Consider the following 25449-nt stretch of genomic DNA (forward strand, 5'->3'; position numbering starts at 1 on the left):
AGTTACCAAACTCAGATTTACTATGAGCTTGAAGCAAAAATTCCAGGACCAGAATAACGTGAGAGAGATTAAAATGTGCCCTTAAATCCGCTTGACTGGCAGCAATCATGTGGTAGATGCCAAACTCCAAGTAGCTTTTCTGTTTGAGGATCTGTAGCACCCAAATTGTTTCACAAGGTGGGGTGAGCAACTTCTAACCCACCTAAAACGCATCCATCACTGGGGCTGAACGTGATGTCTGCTGCCTAGCGTGGAGTGACATGACAACAGTAATGAACTGAGGATTTTCTGAGTATGAAAACTAGCTCCTTGGTTTAATAAAATACAGCAAGTGATCTTCATGGCCCTTTAGTCTTTGTTTACAGTCTCTCTGTGTGTTGTTTACAGTCTCTCTGTGTGTTATAATGGGGAATTAGTCCACTGCCTCGCATCCTGTTGGATAACTGGCACTGCTTTGACAAGGCCCTGGCTTTTCATTTTACTGTCTTAGCCCAAGTGACCTGAAAGTAATATTCCTTAGCTAATGTTGGCTGAGATTGCCCCACCCCAAGGTGGGCAGTGAAATCTGACGTACATTTAAATCTTTTTTTTTTTTTTTTTTATGAAGAGGACTCAGTTACAGCCAGATCTTATTTTGAAAAGTAAAGTTGATAGAACCCACAGGAAAGAGATGGCATTGAACTGGCACCCCAGAACGTGCAAAAGTTTATGCTCTTTTTCTGGGGGTGAAAAACCAACCAACAATTGTTGATTTAAATTTTCCTAATGTTCCCTGAAGTAGTAAAAAAAAAAAAAAAAAAAAAATTTGAATTCAGACTTCCAGGTGCGAAGCAAACAAGGGAGAACTAAATGTGTGATGTCCCAGACATGTACTTTATGGGTCTGACCAGTCGATTCTTTCTCCCATTTTGGGTGATCAGACTCTTACAGACTTGTTTTGAATGATGTGATGAGATAAAAATGTTTCTATCTATTCTGGCAATAGTAAAACAAACATAATGAGTGTTCAGAGGTTTGAAAATTCAAAAATCATTGTTCTCATGGCAATATTACTGTATTACAGAAGCACATTTGTGTTCTTACTCTGGTGTTGCTTGTGTGTGTAATTCTGAAATGTTGACAGTGAAATCTTGTCTTATGTGTAGTATATAAGAAAGGTTGCAATAGGCAAAGGGGGTTTTTTATGTATACAGGATGTGGTAGCAGTACTTTAGTTCAAAGTGTTAAATGTATGCTTAAATGTACAGCATGTGAGATATTAAATCTCAGTCGCCCCATGAAACTTAAGCTTCTGTGTGATTTTAAAATAAAGACTTTTTTTTTTTGCATTTTACTTGTCTATTTAGTTTTTTTTCTCTTCCAAACCAAAAGAAAAATGACTATGGATGTTAAAGCTGTTAGTGTTTCTACAGCCAGTCTTCTGCTTCCATGACCGACTTGTAGCAAGAGTTAGCGCACAGTGAGTTTACACTTACATTGTTAGAGACGGTTTTGTATAAATCTGGCTTAGCCTAAACCTCTTGCTTATTTTGATCATGGAAGAAGCTCCAGACTAATGCAGCAGGAGTACAACATCTTGAAACTGTGGGAGCTGAGATGGGGATTTTTTCCACTTTTTCTCTTTTCTTAATTCCTTATTGAAGTTGCTGGGGGCTTCTTGGGATTTTTTTTCCACAGGGTTTGCTATTTTGGTGGCAATTTTCCAGTATTCCTGTAGCAAATCAGCCGAGCGGTGGCCCCTGTCCCTGCTGAGCAGGGAGAATGTGCAGTGCTCCTGGCCTCCCCGCTGAGCTCATGCAGGGGTGGGACTTGCTAAGCTGCTGAAATCGCAGCTAATGCCCACTGAGCATGCTGAGAAACAGTTTTTCAACTGCTCCTAGTTTAAATTTTTTTTTCTTCTATAATTAGTAAAGATGCTCTTTGTCTCAGAGGATGATCTACGCGACAAATCAGGAGATTCTTGTTCATCGTCCCCCACCCCCCCCCGCCCGAGCTAGTGGTGAAGCATTATTTTCCTGTAACAGAAATAGCTGAAGGGATTTTTCCCTCACTTCAACTGATGAGTCTGAACTTGAAAAGCTGTAGCCCAAAAGAAGAAATCTGCAGCAAATAATAGCCTTAATGCTAGTTTTTGTTGCCACAAGCCCTACAGGAGCGTCAATATTGTTGTTTAAATTGTAAATCTGCAACTTTCTGCTCCTTAAATCTAATTTAAATGCTTTAACAGTAGAACAAGCAAATTTATATTTTTAAATAATAAATTTGAGAAAGAAAAGTTTTCTTGATGAGTTTTATTTTCCTCCCACCAAGTGCACACAAATCTCAATTATTTTAATGAGCAATATGGGAAATATTCAGAAAAGTGTACTGATGTGCTCAGACTTCAAGGTGGAAAAATGTGGGAAGACTTGTCAGCAGTTTGAGTGGCAAGCTTTTAGTAAGCAGAAGTAATTTCTTTTGTGGTCAGGAATCTAATAGTCCCACATTCACCAAACATGGAGAAAAAAGGGGGAACGAAGAGAGAGAAACATAGAAGAGTGGCGTTGAGAAATAGTCAGGAATTTGGCTTTTAGAGTGAAGTTTAGAAGTGATCTGTTGTTTATGCTAAAGTTTAATCCTTATAAACTTGATAACGTTGACAGGTCTTGCATTCCTCCCTGAGGGTCATGGAAGGGCTAAGTTTAGCAAAGGGGAGGTATCCCAAGCAGTTAGATCTATGCAGTTCTCAAGGCAGCAAACTTCTTTGCTTATTCATCCCGTTCTAAACGAGCTTAGTTATTTTTTTCACTACAGGCAGCCTTTCGAGATAGAATGTGAGTTAGTTTTAAAACTCAAATGCTTAAGCTCTAAAATATTTCAAAGTAATTTCAGAGTAGAAAGGTCGCAGTGCTTTTGATGTGGTCATATTTAGAGCACGATTACAATTGCAATCATACACATTGACAAGAAGATACTGTCTAGATTTGGTAGCTGCTCGTTTAGTGACTCAGACTTATTCCTTTTGTCCTTATGGAGTTCATACCAGGTTTTCTTCTGCAGCCTTGTTGATCTATGGGGGCAAAACTTTTTGAGTGATCGTGCCAACAACCCAGAAAACAGTTTGAATTTCTGATACTGAGAAGAATCCTCTTGACTTCAAAGTGAGCAGTTTGAAATGCAAGTTGTTGATAGGGAAGGAGTGTGAGACCTTGACGTCAAATTTTTAACAGAACATGCCTGCTGATGATGATTCAGTACAAGAAAAAAAAAAAGTTAGGATGTAGCTTGGGGTTTTAGTTTGTTAGTGTCAGATAATGCAGTCTCTTGGTTTTGCATAGACTTTGAATCGTGAAAATAAGTGGCCAGAGGATTTTTGAGGGTTGTGTTGCATGGAAATATTTGGGTAAGGAAGCCCATGTAAGACAGCGTTGCTCAGACTGCGGGAGGGAAAGACGCAGTTTGCTTGTGGGAGCAGAATATGGGAGCTGCAGAGGTGATGCCTGGTGGGAGGATGGGACTGGGAAGACTAAGACTTCTCATCACAGCTCCAGGTTGTGCAGAGAATAGGAGCAGAGGAGTGTTTTTCAGTGTGGCCCTTTCTCCCTTCTCTGCCTCTGCCCAAATTACATCTTTCTGGCAACATTCTCAGTCACACTCTGGGACTGGTACCACTTCAGGATGCCAGTGTGGGAGCTGCTCCCATGGAGCAATTCTTAAATGTTTTTATGGGAGAGAGTGAGGTGAGAATGTATCCTCACTTGCAGGCAGGAAGGAATATATTGGGAGAAGTTTGAGAACCAGTGATTTAGGAAACTAAAGTGCCCTGGGGGTTCAGCATGGAGCCTTTAAAATAGTTAGCATGTCTCAACCTGAGTTGCAGTATCAATTTATAGGTACTTGGAAGAATATATGAGCCTTTTGCATTCATGTGGCCTTCAACTAAAGACACTAAAACAAATTATTTCCTGTGTTTTGGTGGCATTAGGTTGAAATAACTTATAATCATGCTGCAAGAATGCTTTCAGTAATGTGGCTGTAGATTAACTTTTGCCACAGCAAAGATCTGGAAGCTTCCTGTATAAATACAGCTAAAGTGAACCTTTGAAGAAAACATGACTGCTTGATCAAGTTAAGTAGGCTCTCTTGACTGTAGAGGAGACTGGCTTTCTGATTCAAAGTTCTCTTACAGTTTCATGAATTTCAAGGATGTTGGGGTTCAGAATGGCCTGGAGGTTAATAGGGAACAAGGATACTTGTAAGGTGAAAGTCAGGTTCTGAGCTTGCCACAAACTGGCTTTGTTGTGCAGTTGTTCTAATATCCACCCCAGGGTTTGCTCATATATGGAAGTTTGTGTGTTAAACTGGAATGGGTGTCTGTGATGCACTGCATATTCTTTGCACAACTTTTGTGCAGGTTTTTGGTGCACGCTAGTGATATGGTTCCATCGCAGTTCAAGGTGACCTAACGTGCTGCTTCCACAGTCCTGTTTTCCACCATCACTTTTGCCTCTGTTCTGGCCCGCGTCTGCCCCCATACTGAACTATTCAGGAAGGCTACCATGACAGCAAGTGCGTTTCATTTTTGGAAGTAAGAGTTTTCTGCTGGCTTCTGCCTGAGCTGCTCGACTGTGGGGTCAGGTTAGCACCAGTGCAGAAAGGGATGGGGAGGCTGCACTGAAGCTGTGCCAGCTGAAGTCAGCTTGAAACTATTGCAGAACTGCACCCTGCTAGTGAGGTTACTCCGGGTGAAGTTACACGAGACAGCTGAGTACATCCAACAGCTCTGCTGCTGAATGGAGAAAGTTTTGCTCCCCCTTGCTCTCCCACCCAACGGGGAGTTCTAACTGTCTTTTCTGTTTGCCAGCTCTGGTTCCTGCTGGATCCCTTTTCTGAACTCCTTCAGCTTGCTAACCCAGCAGAAAGCTATGTTGTGGTTATTTTATGTTTTGGTTTTTGCTGGATTTTTTTTTTTTTTGCCAAGATAGTGAACCGAATTGGCTCACCAAGAGATTTGACAAGCATCCAGAGCCCTCACAAAATGAATAGGGGAGAACATATGGGTGGAAGTGCAGAGGATGTGGTGGGGACCGGAGAAGGGGAGCAGGGTCTCTGCCTTTTGGTAGCAGCACACAGTGTGGCCAGTTCACGCTGTCCCCTGTAACTTCACACTCCTTTTAAAGGAGAGCAAGCTACCATCCATTGCATGGTGAGCAGTCTGTGAAATACTGTGGGTCTGTGCCCTTGGGTGCTGTGCATGGAGTGCTTTCTTTAGACAAACCTTTAGTTCCTCGCTTGAAAATTGGTGGTGTAGTCTTTCCTTCACCTGCTCCTTTGCTTGGGGAGCTGGGCAGATGTTTTAATGTACGTTTGATCTGTGATGGTGCAATAGTGTTACAACCTAAGCATGGGGGGTAACTGTTTCAAAATAGCAAATTCTTGTAGGTGTTCTTTTGCAGAAAGCTGGAGTGCTGTCCCCTTTTGGAAGACAGCAAAATGTTGATTAGTATACAAGTACTACAAATCGGTGTAAGCAGATGCACCACACAGTGTTCCTTATCTTTTTCTTCATTTAGTTTTGTTTTGTTTTAACCTGGCAATTAGAAAGTCTTTATTTTGCATTTACTTGCCAGTCATTATGACTTGTAAGATACTGAGGCATGCAGAAAGTTAGGAATCACTGAAGACACATTCTCAATCAAATGTATTAAAAACATATAGTAGTAAAAACTGTGGCATGAATTCCATGTAACTTTGCTGAAAATATAGAGACATGAATGCTATTGGAACAACACAAAAATTTAGTTCAGCCAAGTCCAGTTGCAGCAGAAACTTGAATCCTATTTCTTTAATATGGAAAACTTGGTTATAGCAGCATATATTTGAAATAGAACAATTATTTGTGTACTGCAAGTCCTGGTGTGTGCTGCTCGCTCTGCCCCACTGCAAGCTGAGGCTTTTAGTTTCATACCTATTTGGTCTAGTAGAACTTGAGGCAGTGTTTTGGCTATTTGTGTTTGAATAAAGTTATTTAAATGTTAGCATGTCATGACACCTCCAAATGCATATTGCTGTGCAAAAAATTTGTTGGGCGTGAGCAGTATGTCTCATAAGCAAGAAATCTCATCTGGTGTAAGGGTGATCTTTAATGCAAACCTTTGCGAATAGCCCCAAATAGATCACTTTGCCATAAGGGAACTAAGATTGTATTTGCTGTCCTGTGCTTCACACCTGATAGAAGTTGTTCAGACTTTGTACTGTGGTAGCTGAATGCCTAGGTGGGCAGTAAGATGACCTATGTAGGTAGGGTTCCCATGTACTTCATTGGAATGGTTGTGCCCATGCCCCCAGATAAGTACCCAGGGTTGGGACACATCCTTTATCTGACAGGGGCTGGGCAGGAGGTGGGAAGTTTTACTAAGTAATAGAGATTGTATTTTGGGGTATGCTGTCCCAAACCTGTCTCTTTTAAGTAAGTGTCAGTAGGAAGATCTCTGCTGAGGTGTCAAAACTATGACTTGTGAGATATGTAAAGCAGATACTTTAATGCCACCCTGTGATGGTCCTACTTGGAGAGGCTGTTCTTGGGTGCTGTGCCTGAGGTGGGAGGCGCTTGGATGCTGAAGTCCCAGGCTGATGATGTCCTTTACACACCTATGGAAATCCCTGTTAGTGCTGCTTGTTACCTTTCCAGCTTAGCTACTGAAGCACTTGGAGCACCAGCATAGGTCAGATGGAGAAATTCAAGAAGCTGGGTGCAGAAGTGCTTGCACCTGGTGGCACAAGTCCACCTTTGGTGGATTCTCTTTGGCCACTGTGGGTTCAGAGTATCCTTTAGGAAAAGTTCAGATACAGAATTTGTAAGATGAAAAATTCACAAGCTGGGAAAAGACTTTCCCCACAAGCTGCCAGAGAACGTAAGAGTGAAATTAATGTGTCACAGTTCCTGTTCCCTGCTCCTGTATTCCTCAGTCTTACATACGCAGATAGAAGTTAGAAATTAATAAAGAATAAAGTGCTAGCATATTCTAAAAGTGAGACTATACGTTGAAACCTGTAGTCATTAGTTAAGCCTTTCTTGAGTGCAGCTTGGGACTGTCGGCTTGAAACTGGTCAGCAGAAATTTGTTGAATCACATGTGGAGAAGATGACGTTGAAGGAGCAGGGAGAATGAAAGGGCATGTCCAAATGTTGGTGTAACTTCTCTGGTTTTTGCAGAACTGTATGAAAAGGTTACCAGGATCCTTTCAGTGAAATGCTGTTGTTTTTTTAAAAAACATATCACACAGCAGAGATGGATGGGGGTGATTTAGGAGCAACCTATTCTTGTGAGCAGTTTGTGGCTTTCTGTTGCTCTTCCAATGTCAGAGTTTAAGGCATCACTGCTTTTCTGTGCGACAGTGAAGTAGGCTGTTCTTATGAGAGTCACTGTTTTGAGGTAACATTTGCAAGGAATTCTGAAATTTTCAGTTTTATGTGAAGAGAAAGTTGTGAGGGAGGAAATAAATGGCCTTGAGGTATTTGAAAAATGATAACAAAATTTTTACCTAAATTTATAAAAAGGTGGTTGTTGCTGGAGTGGTATGTGGGTTTAAAAATGTAAAAATTCATCTCAACAATGGGACTTGCTATGGAGTTCTGTTACTATTGACAACTTGTGATTTAGCTTAGGTTAAAATCTCTCCAGTTAAACTGATCGTCCCCATTTTTGGGAGGCTGCTGCTTGTCACCCTGGATGCATGCGTGGGTCCTTAGCCTGTACTGACTGTGAATGGAACAAGTCTACAGTGATTTACATTTTTTTCAGGTGTTTTTTTCCACCCAAAAGTTCAAGATGCAATTTTGCCAGAGCAGTTTGTCTCCACTCCTGTTCTGGTTAGATCTGGGTTTAGCTTTAGCTTTCATGTGTAGAAACACTGTGTGACATCTCAGACGTAGTCTGATTTTACTGATAGGAAAATTAAGGCACAAAAAAAGCGATTAGCTTGCTTAGGACATCTTATAGACAGTGTGGAAGTAAAACATGGATTTGGTTTTGGTTTGGTTTTACTTTTTTACACCTGGGCTAGTGATGCAAATTGCTTCTCTTACACTTCTTTAGGTAGCTGTCTCACCCATGCCAGTCCTCCCCTCTGCCCACATGTCCATGTTCTGTAGTGCTGTGTTGCTTCTGTAATATGCCTTTGTGTTCTTTCAGTAAAGCAGTCGGTGGTTTTAATACTGATATTGATAGATGTGGGGGGGGAGTCCATTATGTAGTGGATACAGGTGGAAAAATCTCTTGTATGAGTTGTTGATGGGGAAGTGTGGTAGTGTGAGCCAGGGTGTTTTTCCTGGTTGTTTTCACTAGCTTTGTAATGCTACAAGATAGTTAGGGTTAAGAACAATGTTGCTACTGATTTGTAGCCATCAGGACTGATAAACTGTGTGAAGGGGCCTTCAGAGTATTTTGGCTATCTGCTTGGATGTTTAGTACACAAAGTCTTATCTGCATTATTCAGGAAGATAATTCCTGTCTGTGCTGCTTTCCTTCTGTGTTGAGATCGTTCTCTTATCCAACTGTTACCCAGCTGAGGTCTCCATAGTTCTCAGTTTTTCCATAATGACAAAATCAAATTAGCCCTACGATGACTGGTGAAATTCCTCTAGGTTAATGCATGTTGCCCTGAATATTTTCAGGCTATTTTTTTCTTTGGATAATTCAGCATCTTGTGTTTGAAGGGAAAGGAGGAAAGGTGCAGATTAGGAAATGCTGCTGTTTAAGGTACAGGGAGGAGCACGTAGCTTGTTTCTAGAACATAATCTGTCCAGCTGTGACTTAGTCATCTTCAGTCTTATATAAAATGCGTCCAATCTAAACAGTTGAGCGTCTCCCTCCTGAATGCGGCAAACCAGCGTCTTCTATGCTTATGTGAAGCTGTAACAGGCGCAAGCCATCTTCTTAGGAGTGCCTTCATACTTGTGAACCTGCAGCATCCATCATGCTGTCAAGCCTCATTTACTCATGTGATGGGATTTTTTTTTTTATTATTATTGTTCTGTTTCACAATTTTTCTAAGTTTAAAGAGGCTTCTTGCTGTTGGCAGGGAATATAGCACTGATCGTCCCAGACAGGAGAGCAGAAAATGTAACATGAGAACAAGAGTGACTCTCCCAAGTCAGACTGAAGGTTTTGTTCATCTCTGACAGGGCCAAAAATTGATGCTTAGGGAAGAACGTAAGGTGAGAGGATCACAGTATCTTGGCTAACATCTCTAATTTCAGTGTAGTAGTTCATGCTGTTATGTTAAATCCAGCCCTGCTCTTAGTCACTTTGATTTTACATAGCTATTCTTTAAGGGAAGGGGGATAACTTGAGTATTATGACATGCTTTTGTATTGATAAATACATGTCCACATTAGTCCTTTGTTTATATAATTATGTGGGTTTTAGAGGGGTGGGGGAGATTCTTGTTAGGGGCTGAAGCAAGAACTGGTAAGTTTTGTAGGAGCTGGCCTGTGTGAGTTGAGAGATACTCTCTGCTAGTTAAGGGATAGTGGACATTCTTATTTAGGTAGTCAAGGAAACAGATGCTGTGAGTGTGGTGTTAACAAAATGTATTGATAAAGATAGATGCTGATAAATCTCACCACTGTGGACAAGGAAGATAATGTTTAAAATTATATCAATATATTTGCCACTAATACATGTTTCATGAAACTGGGGAAGCTAGCATCTTAAGTCACCTATATATGCAGTGAAAGAGGAGTCTCCCTCGGAGGGGTAGTTAGAGCTTGTGTTTCACTTGGGTAGTTTGAAGCATTCGTCAAAGGCTTCTGAGGAAGTGTTTGATGTAGTTTTAGCTTTTAAAAAAAAGTTTTACCCTTTTTCATAAGAACTACAAATGTACTGTGTTCGCTCTGAAGACTTAGTGATTTGGTTTGGTGCTGCCTGGGGACCTCTAGGTTGCGTGATTTTAAATTCCCCCAAAGAATTGTGGTAAATCTATATGCTGTTTTTTAGGCTGTACTTGACAAACATGGTCTATCTCATTTGTAAGCTCAATGCCAAGTGTAGAAATGACTAGGTGAGATTTTCCAGTCTTTGTTAGGTGGAAAGTCAGATCATCAGAAGGTTATTTTTGGCCTTAAAGTGCATAGTTACGCAAACACTTAGTGGCCCTGGAGAAGAAATGAGCAATGCCCTGAGCAACTTGATCCAAGTTGGCCCTACTTTGGGGAGAGGGAGAGGGTTTCAGTCAGCTAACCTGCAGCGGTCCCTTCCAACCTGGATTATTTTGCGGTTCTGTGGAAGTTGGACTGGGTGTAGGAGATGTGTGGGATGCCTGTTTTGGATGGAGAGGGCAAGAATTAGGAGGAGGAAGGCAGGGTACTCTGACACTAGAAATGGTTGTGCTGCAGAAATTGCATTAACAGTGGAGATGTAAAATATCTGGGATTGTAACTTGGAAAGGACACACCTAGCTTTATAGAAGATTGTGAGATGATATCAGCTTTTAATTTACTGGGGTTTAGAATTTTTTTATCTGGATGGCATAAAATATTTGATAAAGCTTCTGTCAGAGAGACGCTAGTGGCATAATGAAGTATGTTCAGGGAGTTCTGAATTGTTTTGTCCCGTGTCAACGAAATATATGAATCCATCCAGTTGCAAGGTGATGCATTTGTTAGCAAAACTGCAAACTCACCTATAAATTATGAAACAGCATTTTGAAAAGCAGTAGTTCAAAGGGCTTTAAGGTCTTCACAGCTAGTTGCCTCTACATGGTACTTGGGCCAGTATTTTATTTAAAAGGGTTAATATGATTCTTGGGCATATTGAGGAGGAAAGAAAGTAGGGGAAAGGAATGTGAAGCAAAAATAAGTAATCTTATAAACACAGCAACATTGAGACTGATGCTGGAATTGAATTTTGGTTTCCATGCTTCAAGAAGAATGCCAGTGTATTTGGAGAGAATTCAAAGGACAGCTGCAGAAATGATCTAGGGACTGGAAAATAAGCCTCATGATGTGAGGCTTAAAGGAGCTCAACTTACTCAGCTTATTGAAAAGACAATTGAGAAAGGACTTGATCTTTCTCTAAAAGGACTTGTGAGATTTCCTGACAAAGGCATAACAATATCAACTGAGGTTAGACAAATTCAATCTTGAAGTATCGTTTCTTAGCAATGATAGTAATTAAACATTGGACCAGTTTATAGGGAAAGGGAAGGAGCGAACATTCATCTTAGTCCTTTAAAATAGGCCCAACTAATTTATTTCTGGAGAAAATATGTTGTGATTTTTTAAAATATTTTTTTTTATGATGATAATACTTCTTTCCTGACAGTGGGGTTTAAGAATCTTTAAAGGTTTTATGCCCTGATCAGTTGGCACAAGTTCAGATATATGCACTTGCAGTCAAAGCCAAGATCATGAAATTAAGATGAATTTAGAGGAGAAATAGTTAAGCTGGTGCTCGAATACTGCCTTGCGTAAGACACGTAAGATGTGAAGGGAACTCTGAAATTTAATGCTTTGTGGCTTGCATCGTTGGAACTCTGTTCTTTCCCATACTGCGTTGCTTCAGATGTTTAAGATATGGTTAAGACTTTCTGAAAGCCTCTACAGAGAAGCCCTGATGTAACTGTGTACACTCACTGTATTCAGATGAGCACTTCTGAATTCCAGTTGACCGCAGCAGCAGAAGTCTGTAAATCTTTTTCATCCTTTTTTAGAAACTATTGAATAAATTGCACAATGGCAATGTGATTACAGTTCCTCTGAGAGGTGAAGTAAGCACAAGCTCTCCTGGTAGGTTTCATTCTTAAATTAATGTAGGATATTCTCTACTGCTCAAGTTAACTGGACTTAGTGGGAAAGTTTGTATTTGGAACTGTATCAAATAATTGTCAGAAGCAGTATTCTAATGGCACTTGTTTGCTGGTGTTCATGCCATCCAAATGAGAGTATTTCAGTGATTCTGCTCCTCCTTCACTTTGTAAATTCACCTAGGGAATTGTGTGACTCAGTTTGGTAATGGCTCCAGATCATGCTTCTACTTTTTATTTGCGTTTGTCCATTCCACCACTCCCTCGATGGCTGCCAAGTTTCTGTATTTCCATAGATTACCTTGTTCCAGATGCCTTTGCAGACATGCAGAGCTCTTAAATTCCCTTCTGGTAGCTCTCAAAATCTGTTGCTTTGTGCAGGTAGAGCTCTCGGTCAGTCCTGCCTGTGTGCACGCTCGTCCTTGTCTGCGCAGAGGAGGACGTGGAGCTACCTGGGCTGCTCTCACCTCTTCTCCTGCGTGGCTGCATTCCTGCCTCTCCTCTCCTCCTCCAGGTCTGGCCAGGGAGGAGCCCCATTGCTCTCATCTCTGCAGCTGTGCAGCAAGGAAATGCTTTTGTGTCCTAAGGAAGAAGAGGCAGCTCAAAACTCTGTAGCTTTTTGAACATTGAGCCTATTGATTTGTCACATAAATCAAACTGTTTCTGAGGTGGGAAAGAGCTTGTCTAGCAACTGCAAGTTTCCTTGCTTAGGGCTAAAGGGATAGCAAACTGCAGAAACGTGTTGGGGCACTACTCAGTGTAAAGTGAAGGCCTCCAGCTTCAAGATCCAGTGCAGCAACCCCTGCTACTCACCTTGTCCAGGCAGCCCTATCTGTCTTAACCTGCAGAAGCAACTCACAGAAAGTGCTACACGCAAGAGAGGTTGTGAAGTCTTAGCAGTAAAGAAATCTGTCCCCTTCCCTGCCTTCCCTCTGCATTCCCCTCTCCCCAGCATCGAGAGGCTGGTGGAGGTGACCTGCTGGAGGAGGGTTGTCCCATCTCTTCAGCATGAGCAGCTCTGGTGTTTCAAACTCTTAGCTTCATCATGTGGTTGTACATACCTGCTTAGTAGCATTTGTGATAATCATGAAAATGCCCTCAATGTATTACTCTGCTCATAATTCTATATTCAAAAAAGCCAGCAGTTGCGGGAGCAGACAGCATTACATACATGTGTTACAAAACCACTCACTCAGCATCACTTCTGTGTGAGCTTTACAAGAAGCACTTGTGATGTCAGTACTCCTGTGTTACCACCCACAAGCAGTTAAGGTGGTTGGTTACACAGAGAAGGTCTTCTCAGAGGAAGAAATTACTAACTTATCTGCAAGTCACCACTAACAAATCTGGTTTAAGTGACTTTTGTCTTTATTCATTCACTGGTTGCTGGTTGCTGATTTCTCGTCATCTGCATTTACTTTGAAAATGGGTTCAACTGGATTATCTGCTTTTCGTCTTCTTAACAAAAAACCTGAGCTAGTCAAAAAAGTGACCGTGGCTCTCAGGGCTGTCTGTACCACCAAGCTTTGCATTTCTTGCCAGCAGTTATGAAGCAGGTATTTGGGAGCTTCCTGAATAAGTATTACATCTTCATCTCTGCACTTTTAAGAGCAAGTCTTTGATTATCTTTTTAGCAAAAACTTTGCAGAATAACTTACCAAAATTTATATTCCTTAAAGCTTGATGGTCCAATATATTGTTGGCTGATGACTTACTCTGTAAACCTGACTATTGTAACATTGCAATTGGGTGAACATCCACTGTGCACAGAGGACCCAACATGCAGAGCCAGGGTGTGCCATGCTGCCTTGTCGGTAGTACCTGCATTTTGGGATCAGCATGTATCTTGCCAGTGCCAAAATACAATGCAAGATGCAAGTAAGCAAGAAGAGTGAACCGCGATAAAGAACATCTCTTGAACATAATTCAGCATCATCAACCAGGTGGAGGCCACAGAAGGGGAAATAAGGGTTTTTTGGCTGATACGCTGCCTTTGGGCCTTTGTGATTACTCTCCACCACTGTCCTACTGACTTGTCTGCACTGACAGGTTTTGTGCTGGGAAAAGTAGATATGCAGAAAATGTGTGAATTTTCTAGGGGTCCCAGAACCATCTTTAACTGACCGAGAATGCCACTGGGCTCTGGTGCCTGGGCAAGTGCCACAGTCAGCGATGTTTCCTACACAGATGTCCCTGAGACGGGGATGTGGTGGGGCAGTGCAGCTGGTTGAACTTTGAAACCTGCCACAGCATTGGAAGCTTGCTGAAATCCTGTAAAATTCACTGGACATTAATGCTTAAGTGGTTACATAGCTGTGTTTGAATGGATCCGACTGGCCACGTGTGGCCCAAGTTGCAGGTGTAGCCCGGTTTCCCACTCGAGGTGCATTGGACAAACTGGTGTTTGTTGGGACGCGGCACAAGAGCATTATGTAAGCCTGGAGCAACTTCCTTACAACGCACAGAAAAATGTATTTGCATGATCTCGACCCCAGGTGCGTGGCTGCAGAACCCACCGGTCACAAACCGCAGAGGCCGGGCTGGAGCCAGGAGGGCACTCGGTGGTGGTTTGGGCACGAGGGGATGGTCAAAGCGAGCCCTGTAATGGAAAGCAAGGCTGAACCTTCGCTTGGGAGCCGTGGCTCCATAATTGCCACACTGTATGATGTTGCCATGGCTGCCTGGGCTGTCCCTGCGTGGTTTCCTGGTGTGTGAGAGCGGGGCCAAGGCTGCCGGCGAGCGGAGAGCTGCCGTACGTGTTTGGGGAGCTCAGGCGTGCGCTGGCAAGCCGCGGTGACGGGAGGATCCCGTCTGGGAGCTCTGAGGCTCGGAGCTCGCTCTCTCCCCCGGCTCTTCCCTGCAACAGATCACAGGATGAACTGTGATTTTTTTGCAGGACTTGAAAACCCCCTTTTACTTCTTTCTGTCTATCGTAAGGTCCTTCGTTCTGCCGAAGCTGTGGTCGCGCTAGGACCAAGGTGTCAATGTTAAATGGAGGATCCGGGGGGGCTGGGGGGGGGGCGGGCACAAAGGGAGGCCTGGTGGGGCTCGACGGGCCTGGATGGGCTCCGGCATGTTTTGATCTGAGAGCCTTTGGCCGCGTTGCCATCTGCATAGCCTGTGAATAGTTTTCTCTGGCACAGACCTTGTTCCTCAGTGTTGCATCATCTCTGGGAGAAAGGCCAGGTCCGGAGCCTCAGCACAAAGGCTTTCTGAGGCCGATGAAGCTTGTTCTGTGTGTGGAACATCTCTTTCCTTCCTGTCGTCCTTCCATGGGATTCCTGAAGCGGCCTCCGTCTGAGAGCCCCTTCGTCAACAGCTGCTTTATCTCCGCTGCTTCCTGCACACCTGGCTGATGCAACGTCTGCCTTGGAAGCCACTGCTGGAGTCTCCTCTGGAGCTGGGTTGTTTGCCCTGGCTGGGAGTGGCCAGGCAGGCAGCCTTCATCACATGGGGGCCTTAAATAGATGTATAAAGGACGTACAGTGAGACCTGCGAGGCAGAGAGTGTTTAGTGGGATTATGGAGAAATCTTTTTTCCAATACTAGGGCTGGAGGTTGCAGTCCTACTCCTGGCAACTGGTTAGTGGTTAGCCTTCCACTGGTTGCAACTTCAGGACGTTGCTCTGTGCCAGTAAATTCTGCTGATTCCCCTTCTATATTCAGCGACTTCCCGTGACTCTGGACTATCCGGATTCTCATGGGAACTGTAATTCGCTGGGTTTGGATTTGATCCTAGTTATTGCCCTTTATTGCTCTCTTTCCCTCTGACATTGCATGTGGTATAGGCTTTTCTCTGAAATATCTTGAAAACACAATTTCAAGGTCTGAAGGTGGTTTTTTTCTGGTTTTTTGGGGCAGGGGTGTGCCTGACAACCTTTTTAATGTAGGGTTTGTCTACTTAGGAAAGTTTAATACACAGGTACAACCATTCATGTGAATGCTATTAGATTCACAAGCAACAAAATTTAGAACAAGGAAACACTCTGGTCTGCTAGAATTAAACCAATGTTGTTTACATTATTTAAATTAATCTTGAGTCTTATTTTAACCATAGCCATTTTCTGGTATAGGCAGGCCTTTTAAATTGAGTCTGAAAACATAGCAGATATATATGGACAAGGTGTGGCAGACTGAGCAGTGGTGTTTCCAGTATTGCTGTTCCTAGCTGTCTGTGCTGTCCCATTGCAGAAATTTGTTGCCCCTTTAACTGTATTTAAAAGGGAATATGTATTTTACCAGCTGCTGATTTTAGTCCTGTCATCTTGGCATCAACTGCACTTGACGAGACATGGCAATATTTCCTTCCTGCCAGCTGTTTTGGCAAAGGCTTAGAGGGGGCAGTCGCAGTAGTAACATCAGCTGCCACAGCTGGATTCACTGGAGGTTAGTTGTCAAGCTCTTAATCTCAGAATATCAGTTCTGCACCTTTTTTGGTGATTTTTGTGATTTTTATGACATACAGACATGTGACTGTTCTTCACTCCATGGGAAATGAGAGCAACAAACTTGCAGTATAGAACTGGCACAGCCATTAGGATGTGTTACCCTGGCTGCAGAATAGTTTTCCCCTGTGACTGTCCCAAAACAAAAGTTTGTAGAACTGAAAGAAAAGAGGGATGTTCCTCCTCTTTCCTGTTTCATTTACTTCAGTAATCATTCTTTCATCATTTCTGTGAGGCTTATATGTAATTATTTTTTCTCTTGTATGGGAAATGCAATGGAAATCCATTGTTAAACATACATTCCATTTTTAATTAGAAATCCATGGTTAATGGTTGGACTTGATGATCTCAAAGGTCTTTTCCAACCTAAGTGATTCTGTGATTCTATTCTGTGATTGCTCTATGTCTTTCAGAAAAGAACAGAAAAACATATTTGCAAAAATAGAAGTGTTTTCAGGGAGCTGCCTTCCTTTCATTTTTGAAAATTTCATTTTAAGTGCTTCAGTGTTTGAAGAATCTGTCTTCTTCACCGATGAGTTGTTATGCTGTGAGATAGTGGCGGTGTAAAACGATGGTTTTAGCATAGAAAAGGACCAACAATTACTCTTTCTGAGCCTGTGGGATTTTCTGAATTTCTCCACTATTACCACTATTCTTTAAGTTTTATTTTGCTGATTAACACGTTTAAGGTGTTGGTGTTTCATATAGCTTGCTAGACTTTCGAAGTATTACCTTGTGAAGTTTTCTTGAGCATTTCTCTGTTCGCGGCCCTTAAAGTTACGAGGACTTTGATATGAAGTTCTTGGTTAGGATAGTCCTTCTCCCTTGACGCTGAAGTTGTTATTCCTTTAAAACATCATCTCTGTCACTGTCCTGCTCAGCAGACTGTGTGCAGACCACGCTAATGCAGTTAGTTCTCATCAGCGTGGGGTACAAAGTTTCCTGGTGTCTGCCTGCCACCTCTCCATAAACATACCTCAGAATAATTTGGTCTACCACGGATCACTGCTACTCTGTAATTTGCTTCCCCTTTCTAATTTGGCATGTATTTGTTTATGGAATTATCCTTACGTATGACTCTTCAACCAATTTCAAATCAATATAAATTAAACTTTCCAGTAAGGTTTCACGATACAAATTAGATGTTTTAAGAAAGTCCAAACAAACCCTTGTCTGACATCTTCCATCTCCGGAGTGTCTTGGATTGTAAAGAATGTGGTTGAATTGTCCAGTAGAAAGTATTTCTGGAGGCAAAGTCTTATCTGCCCTTCCTTTATCTCTTATTAAATTTTTCTTCTATTTCTTATCACAATTCTTAGTGAATTTCTTGTGAATTCTTAGTGAAATTCTCAGTGACTAAAAAAAAAAAATACAGAATTATTTTTTTTTGTCTGCAAAACAAAGAGGTTTTGCATCATTTCTTGACTGCTGAAGCAGCAGCAAAGTTTTGAGGTTATTCTTTTTGCTTTTCCAAGTAATCTTTGCAGTTTTGGGTCAGTTGCTGAGAATACTTGACTATGTATTTCGTAATTTCTCTGCTTGATGGTTTAATTTCCTTCAGTCGTTCACTGTCATAGTTTGTAGTCCCTTAGGGTGTAGTTTGAAGAGGAGTTTAACTAAAATTGATGTTTTCTTCATCAGATAAAATTATGGAATCCCATGGCTGGACATGATGAAAATAATCTTAAAATAGCTTAAACCACTAAATTTTCCAGCTGTTTACCAAAATTTATCAAAATTAGTTTAACTTGCATTTTAAATGTGGCTTACATAGCCTTCGCTGAATGGTTTTATCATGCTGACTTTAGCTTAGGTGTATTTTAGGACATGTGTTGAGGTAGTTTCTAGTGCTTTCATGAAGTACTTTAAGAATAATGGGAATAGTTAATATAATTTCATATCTTGCATGGAACAACTTGAGTGATGCATAGGCCCATGGATACCAAACAGTGTTTGAGGTCACCCGTGTCCTAAAAGCCACAGTCATGCCTTTCCCCGATCCTTGACTCAAGGTCTTGTGCAGCATGGTGAGCAGGATCGGGTCTCACTAGGTTGTTGCTTTTTGATGCGTAACGATTTTAAAATGCTGTTATTCTTCTTCTAAGAGCTTGTTGGTGTTTATCACTGTTCTCCACATCCCAGAGAGCGAGATGAACTCTCAACCAAAGGTTTACATGCAAGCATTTATTTTTGCATATAGTTGCTTATGTATAAAACAGGAGAGAGTCTTAAGAAAGCTGTAAGACAGATGCATTTTTAACCATTGCACTTGATTTGTCAATAGTTTGGTTGTCATGGTATGCATATATAGCTAGTAATGAATATTTGTGTTGCCTGTTACTTTGATCCTTTCTGTTGTGGACTAGGACTGAGTACTCCCAGACCCTGTGGGATGGATGGATTGCTGTCTTGCTTTGTCAGTCGGCTAGCAGATGATGTATGGTACTAATGATAGTAGTAAATACTCATGTCAATGTTTCATTTTTCAAAACTGGCACAGTTGTTTCCTTGCTGCTTAGTGAACCCAGCTTGTTTTCAGAGCAAAGCTAAGCATTTGAACTGGTAGATTGAGGCACAATTCAAGTACTTTTAGGAATCTGTATGTTTTAGAGTAAGTTGGAGCTAAATGACGAGGATCTGTCCGCTCTGCTCCTGCCTCTCTGTAGGTGTCCTTATAAATCAACACATCTGAAATTCTGAGAATTTGATGCTTTTTTTTTTTTTTTTGAGCTAGCTGTTTTAAATGCAAAACCCCTTGATCTGAATCTGTTTGCCCTAAAGGTGCTTGTCCTTCTGTGAGAATCTGCCCTTGCTATGAGGTTGATGGGTGTGCAGCTAAGAATGGGCAGTGCTTGACTGGACTCATGTGGACTGCATTCATATTTGGGTGGCACTGGCTGATGAGAGGGGACTTCTTCAGTATGGTAATTGAAGCGCTTCATGTTTACATTAGATCTCCCATAGATTTTTGCTACTCTGAAATTTCCCAGGGAAAAGATGAATGAATAGGATCTGTAAGCCTGCTAATGCTTTTTATACTGCTCCACTTGCAGAGTGGTTTGCTATGGATGCAGATGACAGCATAAGTATGAACTGGTCAGAATTTGCTGGCTCTGTCCCAGATGAGATTGATGGAGAGGATGCCAAGGAAGGCTGCATGGCAGAGCTACTATTTCCAGTTTGCCACCGGCTCTCGCCTGTGGCAGTCTGAGATGCAGGAGAAAAACATGCTTTGAATTTGATGTGACTGGTAATGGCTTGGGAGCTTAAAGATATGCAACTCTTATATGTGGAGCTCATCCTACATAGGTGACCTGTAGGCCTGTTGCTGCGCATGGAGAAGTTATCATTTGGCCGTTATCATTTGGACACGAGTAATCCTGGGTTATCAAAAGTCTCAGGTCTTCATCTAGTTTTGGGACTTCAGTAACTGGAGTTGTTCGGAGGTGTGGGGAGTGATAAAGGGAAGCGCTTGTTTGTCCTTTGCTATCTGCGAACAAGAGATGCGTGAGAAGTTATCATCAGTGCAGGCAGAGGGGATTTCCCTGTCCTCCCTGGCCTGGCACGCATTTAGAAGTTACGTATAATCAGAAAAGCTTTTCTCAGTTTGTCCATAATGTGTCTTGTAGTGTGTTACCTTCTTATCATTCCTGGCAATGCATGAGATACTGGATGCACAATGTTAAAATATTTTGAGTCCTCTGTGGACACGGACTCAGAGGTATGCACTGTGCTGCAGAGAAACAGGCTGAATCTCTCTGTCCTCCCCCTGCTTGGTGACTGCTTTACCCTTGAGTCTGTGGCAGGGTGCAGGGGGAGTGCTTTGTCCCCCCTGAGATTGTATAGCATCACCTGAGCAGCACCAAATGGTGATGGAGTCTGGGCATCTGAATTAAGGTAACACATGCAGTCTGTGAGGCTGTGTCCAGGGTTTTTTGACGGAGGGTAAATTTTTCATGGCACTCACAAATATTTTGTAGTTTATCACCAAGTGTTGTGCACCACGGGTGCCCAGAGGTGTCTGTGAGACTGGACACTTGTGAAAACGGTAACAACCACATCTTGAAGGAGGAAGCTCTAGTGAGCTGTTTGACTGATCATGCTTGACTGTCCCTGTTAATACTGACTTTAACACCACAAGTAATGAAAAGAGTTTCCAGCAGCGAATTTTCTGCATCTACTTTATTTGTAACATGGATGGCAGTGGTTGTGGAAGTGAGCCAATGCAGTGCTGTGGCTGTTGCATCCTAAACAGAGTTTTGAAAATTAAATTCAGCGTTATAGCAGGTGCTGCAGAACCTTCACTTGGCCAGCTTAGATTTATTACAGTCCTTTCTGTTGATACAGGATGTTACATGAAATAATTGAATAGCCTATATTTACCATTTAGCTAAGGCAACCATTTAAGGTTTTGGTCTGAAGTTGAGTGAGCCCCTTGGTGTGTGACCTGTGCCGAGCGAGAACTGGGGATCCCAACACTGCGGTGGCTGTGCGGGTGGATGCTCGTCTGGGCTGTTTTGATGATGCTGGGGAAGACCAGCTGTCTTTATACTGGTATGACTGGTTAAGGAGGCAGGCTCGTAGATGCAGAAAGTGGTGGTGGGGGAAATATCTTTAAATCCTGCATTTTCAAAACCAGCTAAGTATTATTTACCTGTTAGGCCTTCAAAATTCCTGTTTCCATTTGACTTCAAGAATTGTATCATAAGGGAGATAGGTTTGTGCTGTGGTCTGAAACTCATCAAATTTGCATTAAGACTTTGAATTTTAGGAAAACTTTGGAGAGAACTTGGTGTGACTTTTTTTCTCCTCTACAACTGTATATTTTTGGGGGGAGAGGTTAGGAGGAGCTTGGAGATTGTATATACAGGAAGTTTGCCAGTTCGATGGGTGAACATTTTGATGTCAACCCCAGTATTTTCTGTACAGGCTAATGTTTTGGGTGTTAGCAAGCCAAGTTTCATGAAGACCAGCCTGTAATCTAGCCTGAAGGTGATGTGGTCTTGGACAGCACTTGAGATCAGTCTCAGCAATTTGTTTTGAATGTTACATTGTCAGGGTTGAAAGTGTGCATAAAACAGCAGCAACAAACAGCAAAATCTGAGCATGGGTGGTGGTTAGGCAAGTACTGCTAGGTCAACACGAAAGTGACTGAACTGGAATTCGCCTTGTCTAACCTTTCTGTTTGGTGTTTCATGTTTCTCCGGTAATCTCTCCCAAAAGTGGGAGTTAGCGGACCATTTGTACAACAGTGTTTGTACAGCACTGATGGAAAGAGAGTTTCCTATGAGAAGTGGCTGAAAACTTGTCCCAGTTACCCCAGGACTGACCAGATATCTTGTGACACTCAAGTCCAGAAGCCACACCTGAAATCCTCTGGTTCTGCTGAGTCACGAGCAGGCGAGAGGCTGGAATTTGTCCTGATGAAATCTGGGGCTGCTGCCAGCTGGGTATGGTCATGGCAAAAGCAAGAGATCAATAAGGGCAGGGGTGGGGGTGGGGGAGTTTTCTGTGTCCCTTAAAACGGAAGGGTGCTTCAGACAGTGAGAAACTTGTCCTATTTCTTTTAACGTTGTGCCAGAGTTTTATGTGACTCTGGGTTGAAGCAGGGATTGATGTCTGTAGCTTTTAGCTGTATCTTAGCAGCAGTTTGTCTCATTTGGGGTCAGTACAGAAATCAGTTCTGTCACAAGCATGAGAAGGGGTAAATGAGACACTTCCTAAAGGTCCTTTTCTTTTTCTTTTTCCAGAAAATACACTCAAGGACACCTGAGCTGTCTTGGGTTTGAGCTGCTTGTGAGCTTAGTCCTGCATGTTTTCTTTTTCATCTCCCACCTACCCGTGAGACTGTTGCTTTGGGGCATAACAGGGAATTGCCGCAGACCACTTAGAAATCTTTACGTGCTATTTCTGTAATTCACTGTATGCCTGTCATACTATCAGAAGGATTTCTCTTAGGGATGTATACTGAAGAAGGAAAATATTTCCTTGTATTAAGAGAAGTGGCCTTCCTTTTAAGACAAGAAAAGGCAATATAGTGTGTGGTATTTAAACTTTCTGACTCTTTCAGCCTTCCTTCATTTGCCCTTGTAGTGAGTGTGTGTTTTTGTGTTTCTGGGGGTTTTTTTATGTGTTAAACAATGGCTGGACTATGGCGTCCAAAGGCAGTTCCCTGTGAGAAATTCACTACCCACTGGAAAACTTGGCTCGCAGCCTCTCTGTAGCCCAGGAGGGTTTGCTGGCAGAGCAGCTGAGATGCCAGGGAGCATGTGACGGCTGGCTGCAAGGGCAGGCTGGCTCATCTGCGCTGCTGGAGGAAAGACTGTGGAAAGTTATTCAAGGCTGCCCTTAAAGTTTAATGTGCAGAGAGGGTGGCTAAATTGTCACCGTTTTTCTTGGGGTTTGGAGCTACCTTTGCTATGTGTGGAAGCACAGCCTTTCTCTGTATCATAGGGGTTTTCTTCAGAGCTGCATAGAATAATAGCTGCTTTACAAACGTCTGTGTTATTGAGGCTATTTACATAACGAGGAGCTGATCCCATTTCACCTCCACCTGCTATCTGACCCTTGGAAGTTTGCATTTACCGGTGATTTTGCTCGCTGCCTTAGCAAAACGCTGCGGTCAGCAGCAAAGGTGGAGCCTGGGCACAGGCTTCCCTGCCAGCCCCGCACGGCCGGCGGCTGCGCCCCGTGATGCTGCCGTGACTCACCCCGGTTCCCCACGCCGAGCCCATGGCCCTGCCGTGCTCCTCATCGGAGCAGCCTATACGCCAGCGCCCAGACATCTGACGTGGCTCTGCCGCCGGGAGGTGTCAGCTGGGATTTTGGAAAGTCGGACTGAGTAATGGCTGCAGAATCCAGGATGGGCCTCGCTTGCCGAGGGGAGGCTGTCGGTGGTGTGGGGATAGCCCCTCTGCCAGCGCTCGCCTGTGCGGTGGGCCTGGTGAATGCAGATACAAGCTGATCTCCAGCGAGAGGTCTCAGCTCAGTCCACCTTGGCCCTCCCGTTGTCCTCCCAGATGGGGCTTTGCCCGCAACTTGCTTGGGAAAGGAGTTAGGGAATGCTTATGGAGGGCTGTGGGTGATAGGTGACAGCTGCTGCTTATATGCGGGAGCTAATAGGTTGCTTATCGGATAATTAGTTCTATGTTTAGTTGGGGGAGGGGGGAACTATCATTATTGGCTTTATGGCAGAGCAGCTCACTGCCTGTCGGTCCAGGACTGTAAAAAAACCCCACCAAAGTACTACCGTCTACCTCTTCCCTGGCCCCACTTATGAAAATGAAGTCAAAATGATGCGGCATGTTGCTGATGGAAATCTTATTTCTCCTTTTGTTTTGCTGTGAAAGCCACCTTCAGGGGTGTACAGGGAGACCTCATCCTGTAACAGAGATGCAATGCTTTGTTTCTACCCTGGTAGGTTTCCCCATGTCCGTGACGTGTCGGCCGAGGCTCTGCGGCTCCTCTCCGCCCTCGGAGCGGCCAGTCGCTGCCCTCTGGACTCCGTGATCCCCGACGGGCGTCATGAGCATTGCAATCCCGCTGGGAGTCACCACACCAGATACGTCCTACTCCGACATGGCTGCAGGATCAGAGTGAGTGTTACCCCGTGGAGGAGGGGAGGGTGTCAGAGGGCTGCCCTGGAGTGCGGCTGCAGGATCAGTGCCAGTCCTTTCTCCACTTGGGAGAAAGGGGATGCTGGTCCCCAGCAGTGTGAGAGGTGAACACAGAGACAGACTCTTGAGCGTTTAACAAATGCAATGTTATGGAAATCGGTAAGTTTCACACAGGAGATGGGGAAAAGGAGAATTCCAACAGTATGAGGCACTCAGTCATGGGTTTTGTATCAGCTTGGCTAGTAAATCTGTACTCAAGTGCAGGCAGTTGTGCATTTGCTGTACCCATGCTTGATGTTGGCAAAGGTACAAGCCAGCTCCTTTTCCAAAAGCTGTGTTGTATGAAGGATCAGTGTGCTCAGCCTCCCTCTCAGCAGAGCCTGCTAGCTTGGACTCAGTACCAATCTTACATGAGTGATTTTTGGACTCCTTTGGAGCTTGGCCAGAGAGGTGAGACAGCATCAGCCTTTGTAGACACCTTTGTTTCATTTCTGCCCCTGAGCAGGTTCCAAGAAGCACACCTCAGTGGGCAATCCTTCAGGGTCCCCACCGCAGGGCCCTGTACAAGGCTGTCACCGCAGTCCTATCTCTGAGGGCTGTTGCAGGGACTTTACCATTTTTTTAAAAGACACTGCTTCTGCAGGAGTCAGGAACATTTCAAATTCAAAAAATATTGCGTTGTGATCTTTTCTTAAAACCCTTGTTAAAATGATGTCAGCTGGGATGAGTACTATGTTTTTGTCGGGGGTGAGAGTGAGGACTCAAGATATTTCTGTGTGCTTCTGCCTCATGCTTTCTTGCATCCTTCTTTGAAATATGGACTGTAGCATCGCTTTACAAAAATTTACAAAGGGCATTTTGGAGATGGATTTCCCCTATGTATTATTTAAAGGTACTTACTGTGCGAATACCTGCATGTCAGATTGATCAGTGTAGAACAGATATCACTGCAGACTATTAATTTTGAGCTGTAAGAGCAGTGGGCCAGTGTGTGAATCATTGTTTGTCCCTTCCATCTTGCCCTGATTAGACTATGCAGAGTTTGACTACACAGTCACACTCTCTGCAAGACTGCTAATGCTCTTTTTTGTATGTCTTGGCACTGGCCCCATTCTAGGTATTCTTCTTTGTGATGCTTCATTCCATCCTAAAGCTCATATTTTCACATGTTGTTCTTAAACAGGGAGTCAGAATCTAGTCAGTCACTCATCTGCAAGTGGGTATATGATCCTTCACTTTTCAAGTTTTAACATTCCGTATTGCTTGTCACCATGCATCTCCCACACCAGCACTTTAAAGACTCAACATGCAGGAATTTTAAACTGTTTATGACAGGAGAGAGAGTGCTAAATAGTTTACTCATGTACTAGGCACTTTTTACCATGCTCAGCTCTGAAAGCCGAGGAGAGCCAGATATATCTACGCATGTCCCTTGTAACATTTAAATACCAAAAAGACTTAATCTGTAAACCTTCTGCAAAGCATTTTCTTTTACCCTGGTTGTAAGAAATTTGTAGGTCCATCTTGAGGCTAGGTTGGAGTGCTTTGAAAAAAGGCTTTTGAAGATCTCTGAATTGGTTTCTCTGCCTGTTTTCTAAAAACT

General features: G+C 43.0%; 1 protein-coding gene across 2 annotated transcripts in view; it reads left to right on the top strand.

Moving 5' to 3' along the window:
• SETD5 (SET domain containing 5) overlaps positions 1 to 25449 on the top strand; it is a 66105-nt gene that overhangs the window by 2764 nt on the left and 37892 nt on the right. For both annotated transcript variants that reach the window (XR_008731763.1, XM_055707351.1), the window contains exon 2: positions 23651 to 23825. Coding sequence is in view for 1 of the 2 variants with exons in the window: in XM_055707351.1 (XP_055563326.1) it covers positions 23755 to 23825 (71 nt within the window). In the remaining variant the exon portion in view is untranslated. The remainder of the gene's footprint in view (positions 1 to 23650; positions 23826 to 25449) is intronic.

Source organism: Falco cherrug, chromosome 4, assembly GCF_023634085.1.
Source record: "Falco cherrug isolate bFalChe1 chromosome 4, bFalChe1.pri, whole genome shotgun sequence".
NCBI classification, from domain to species: Eukaryota; Metazoa; Chordata; class Aves; order Falconiformes; family Falconidae; genus Falco; species Falco cherrug.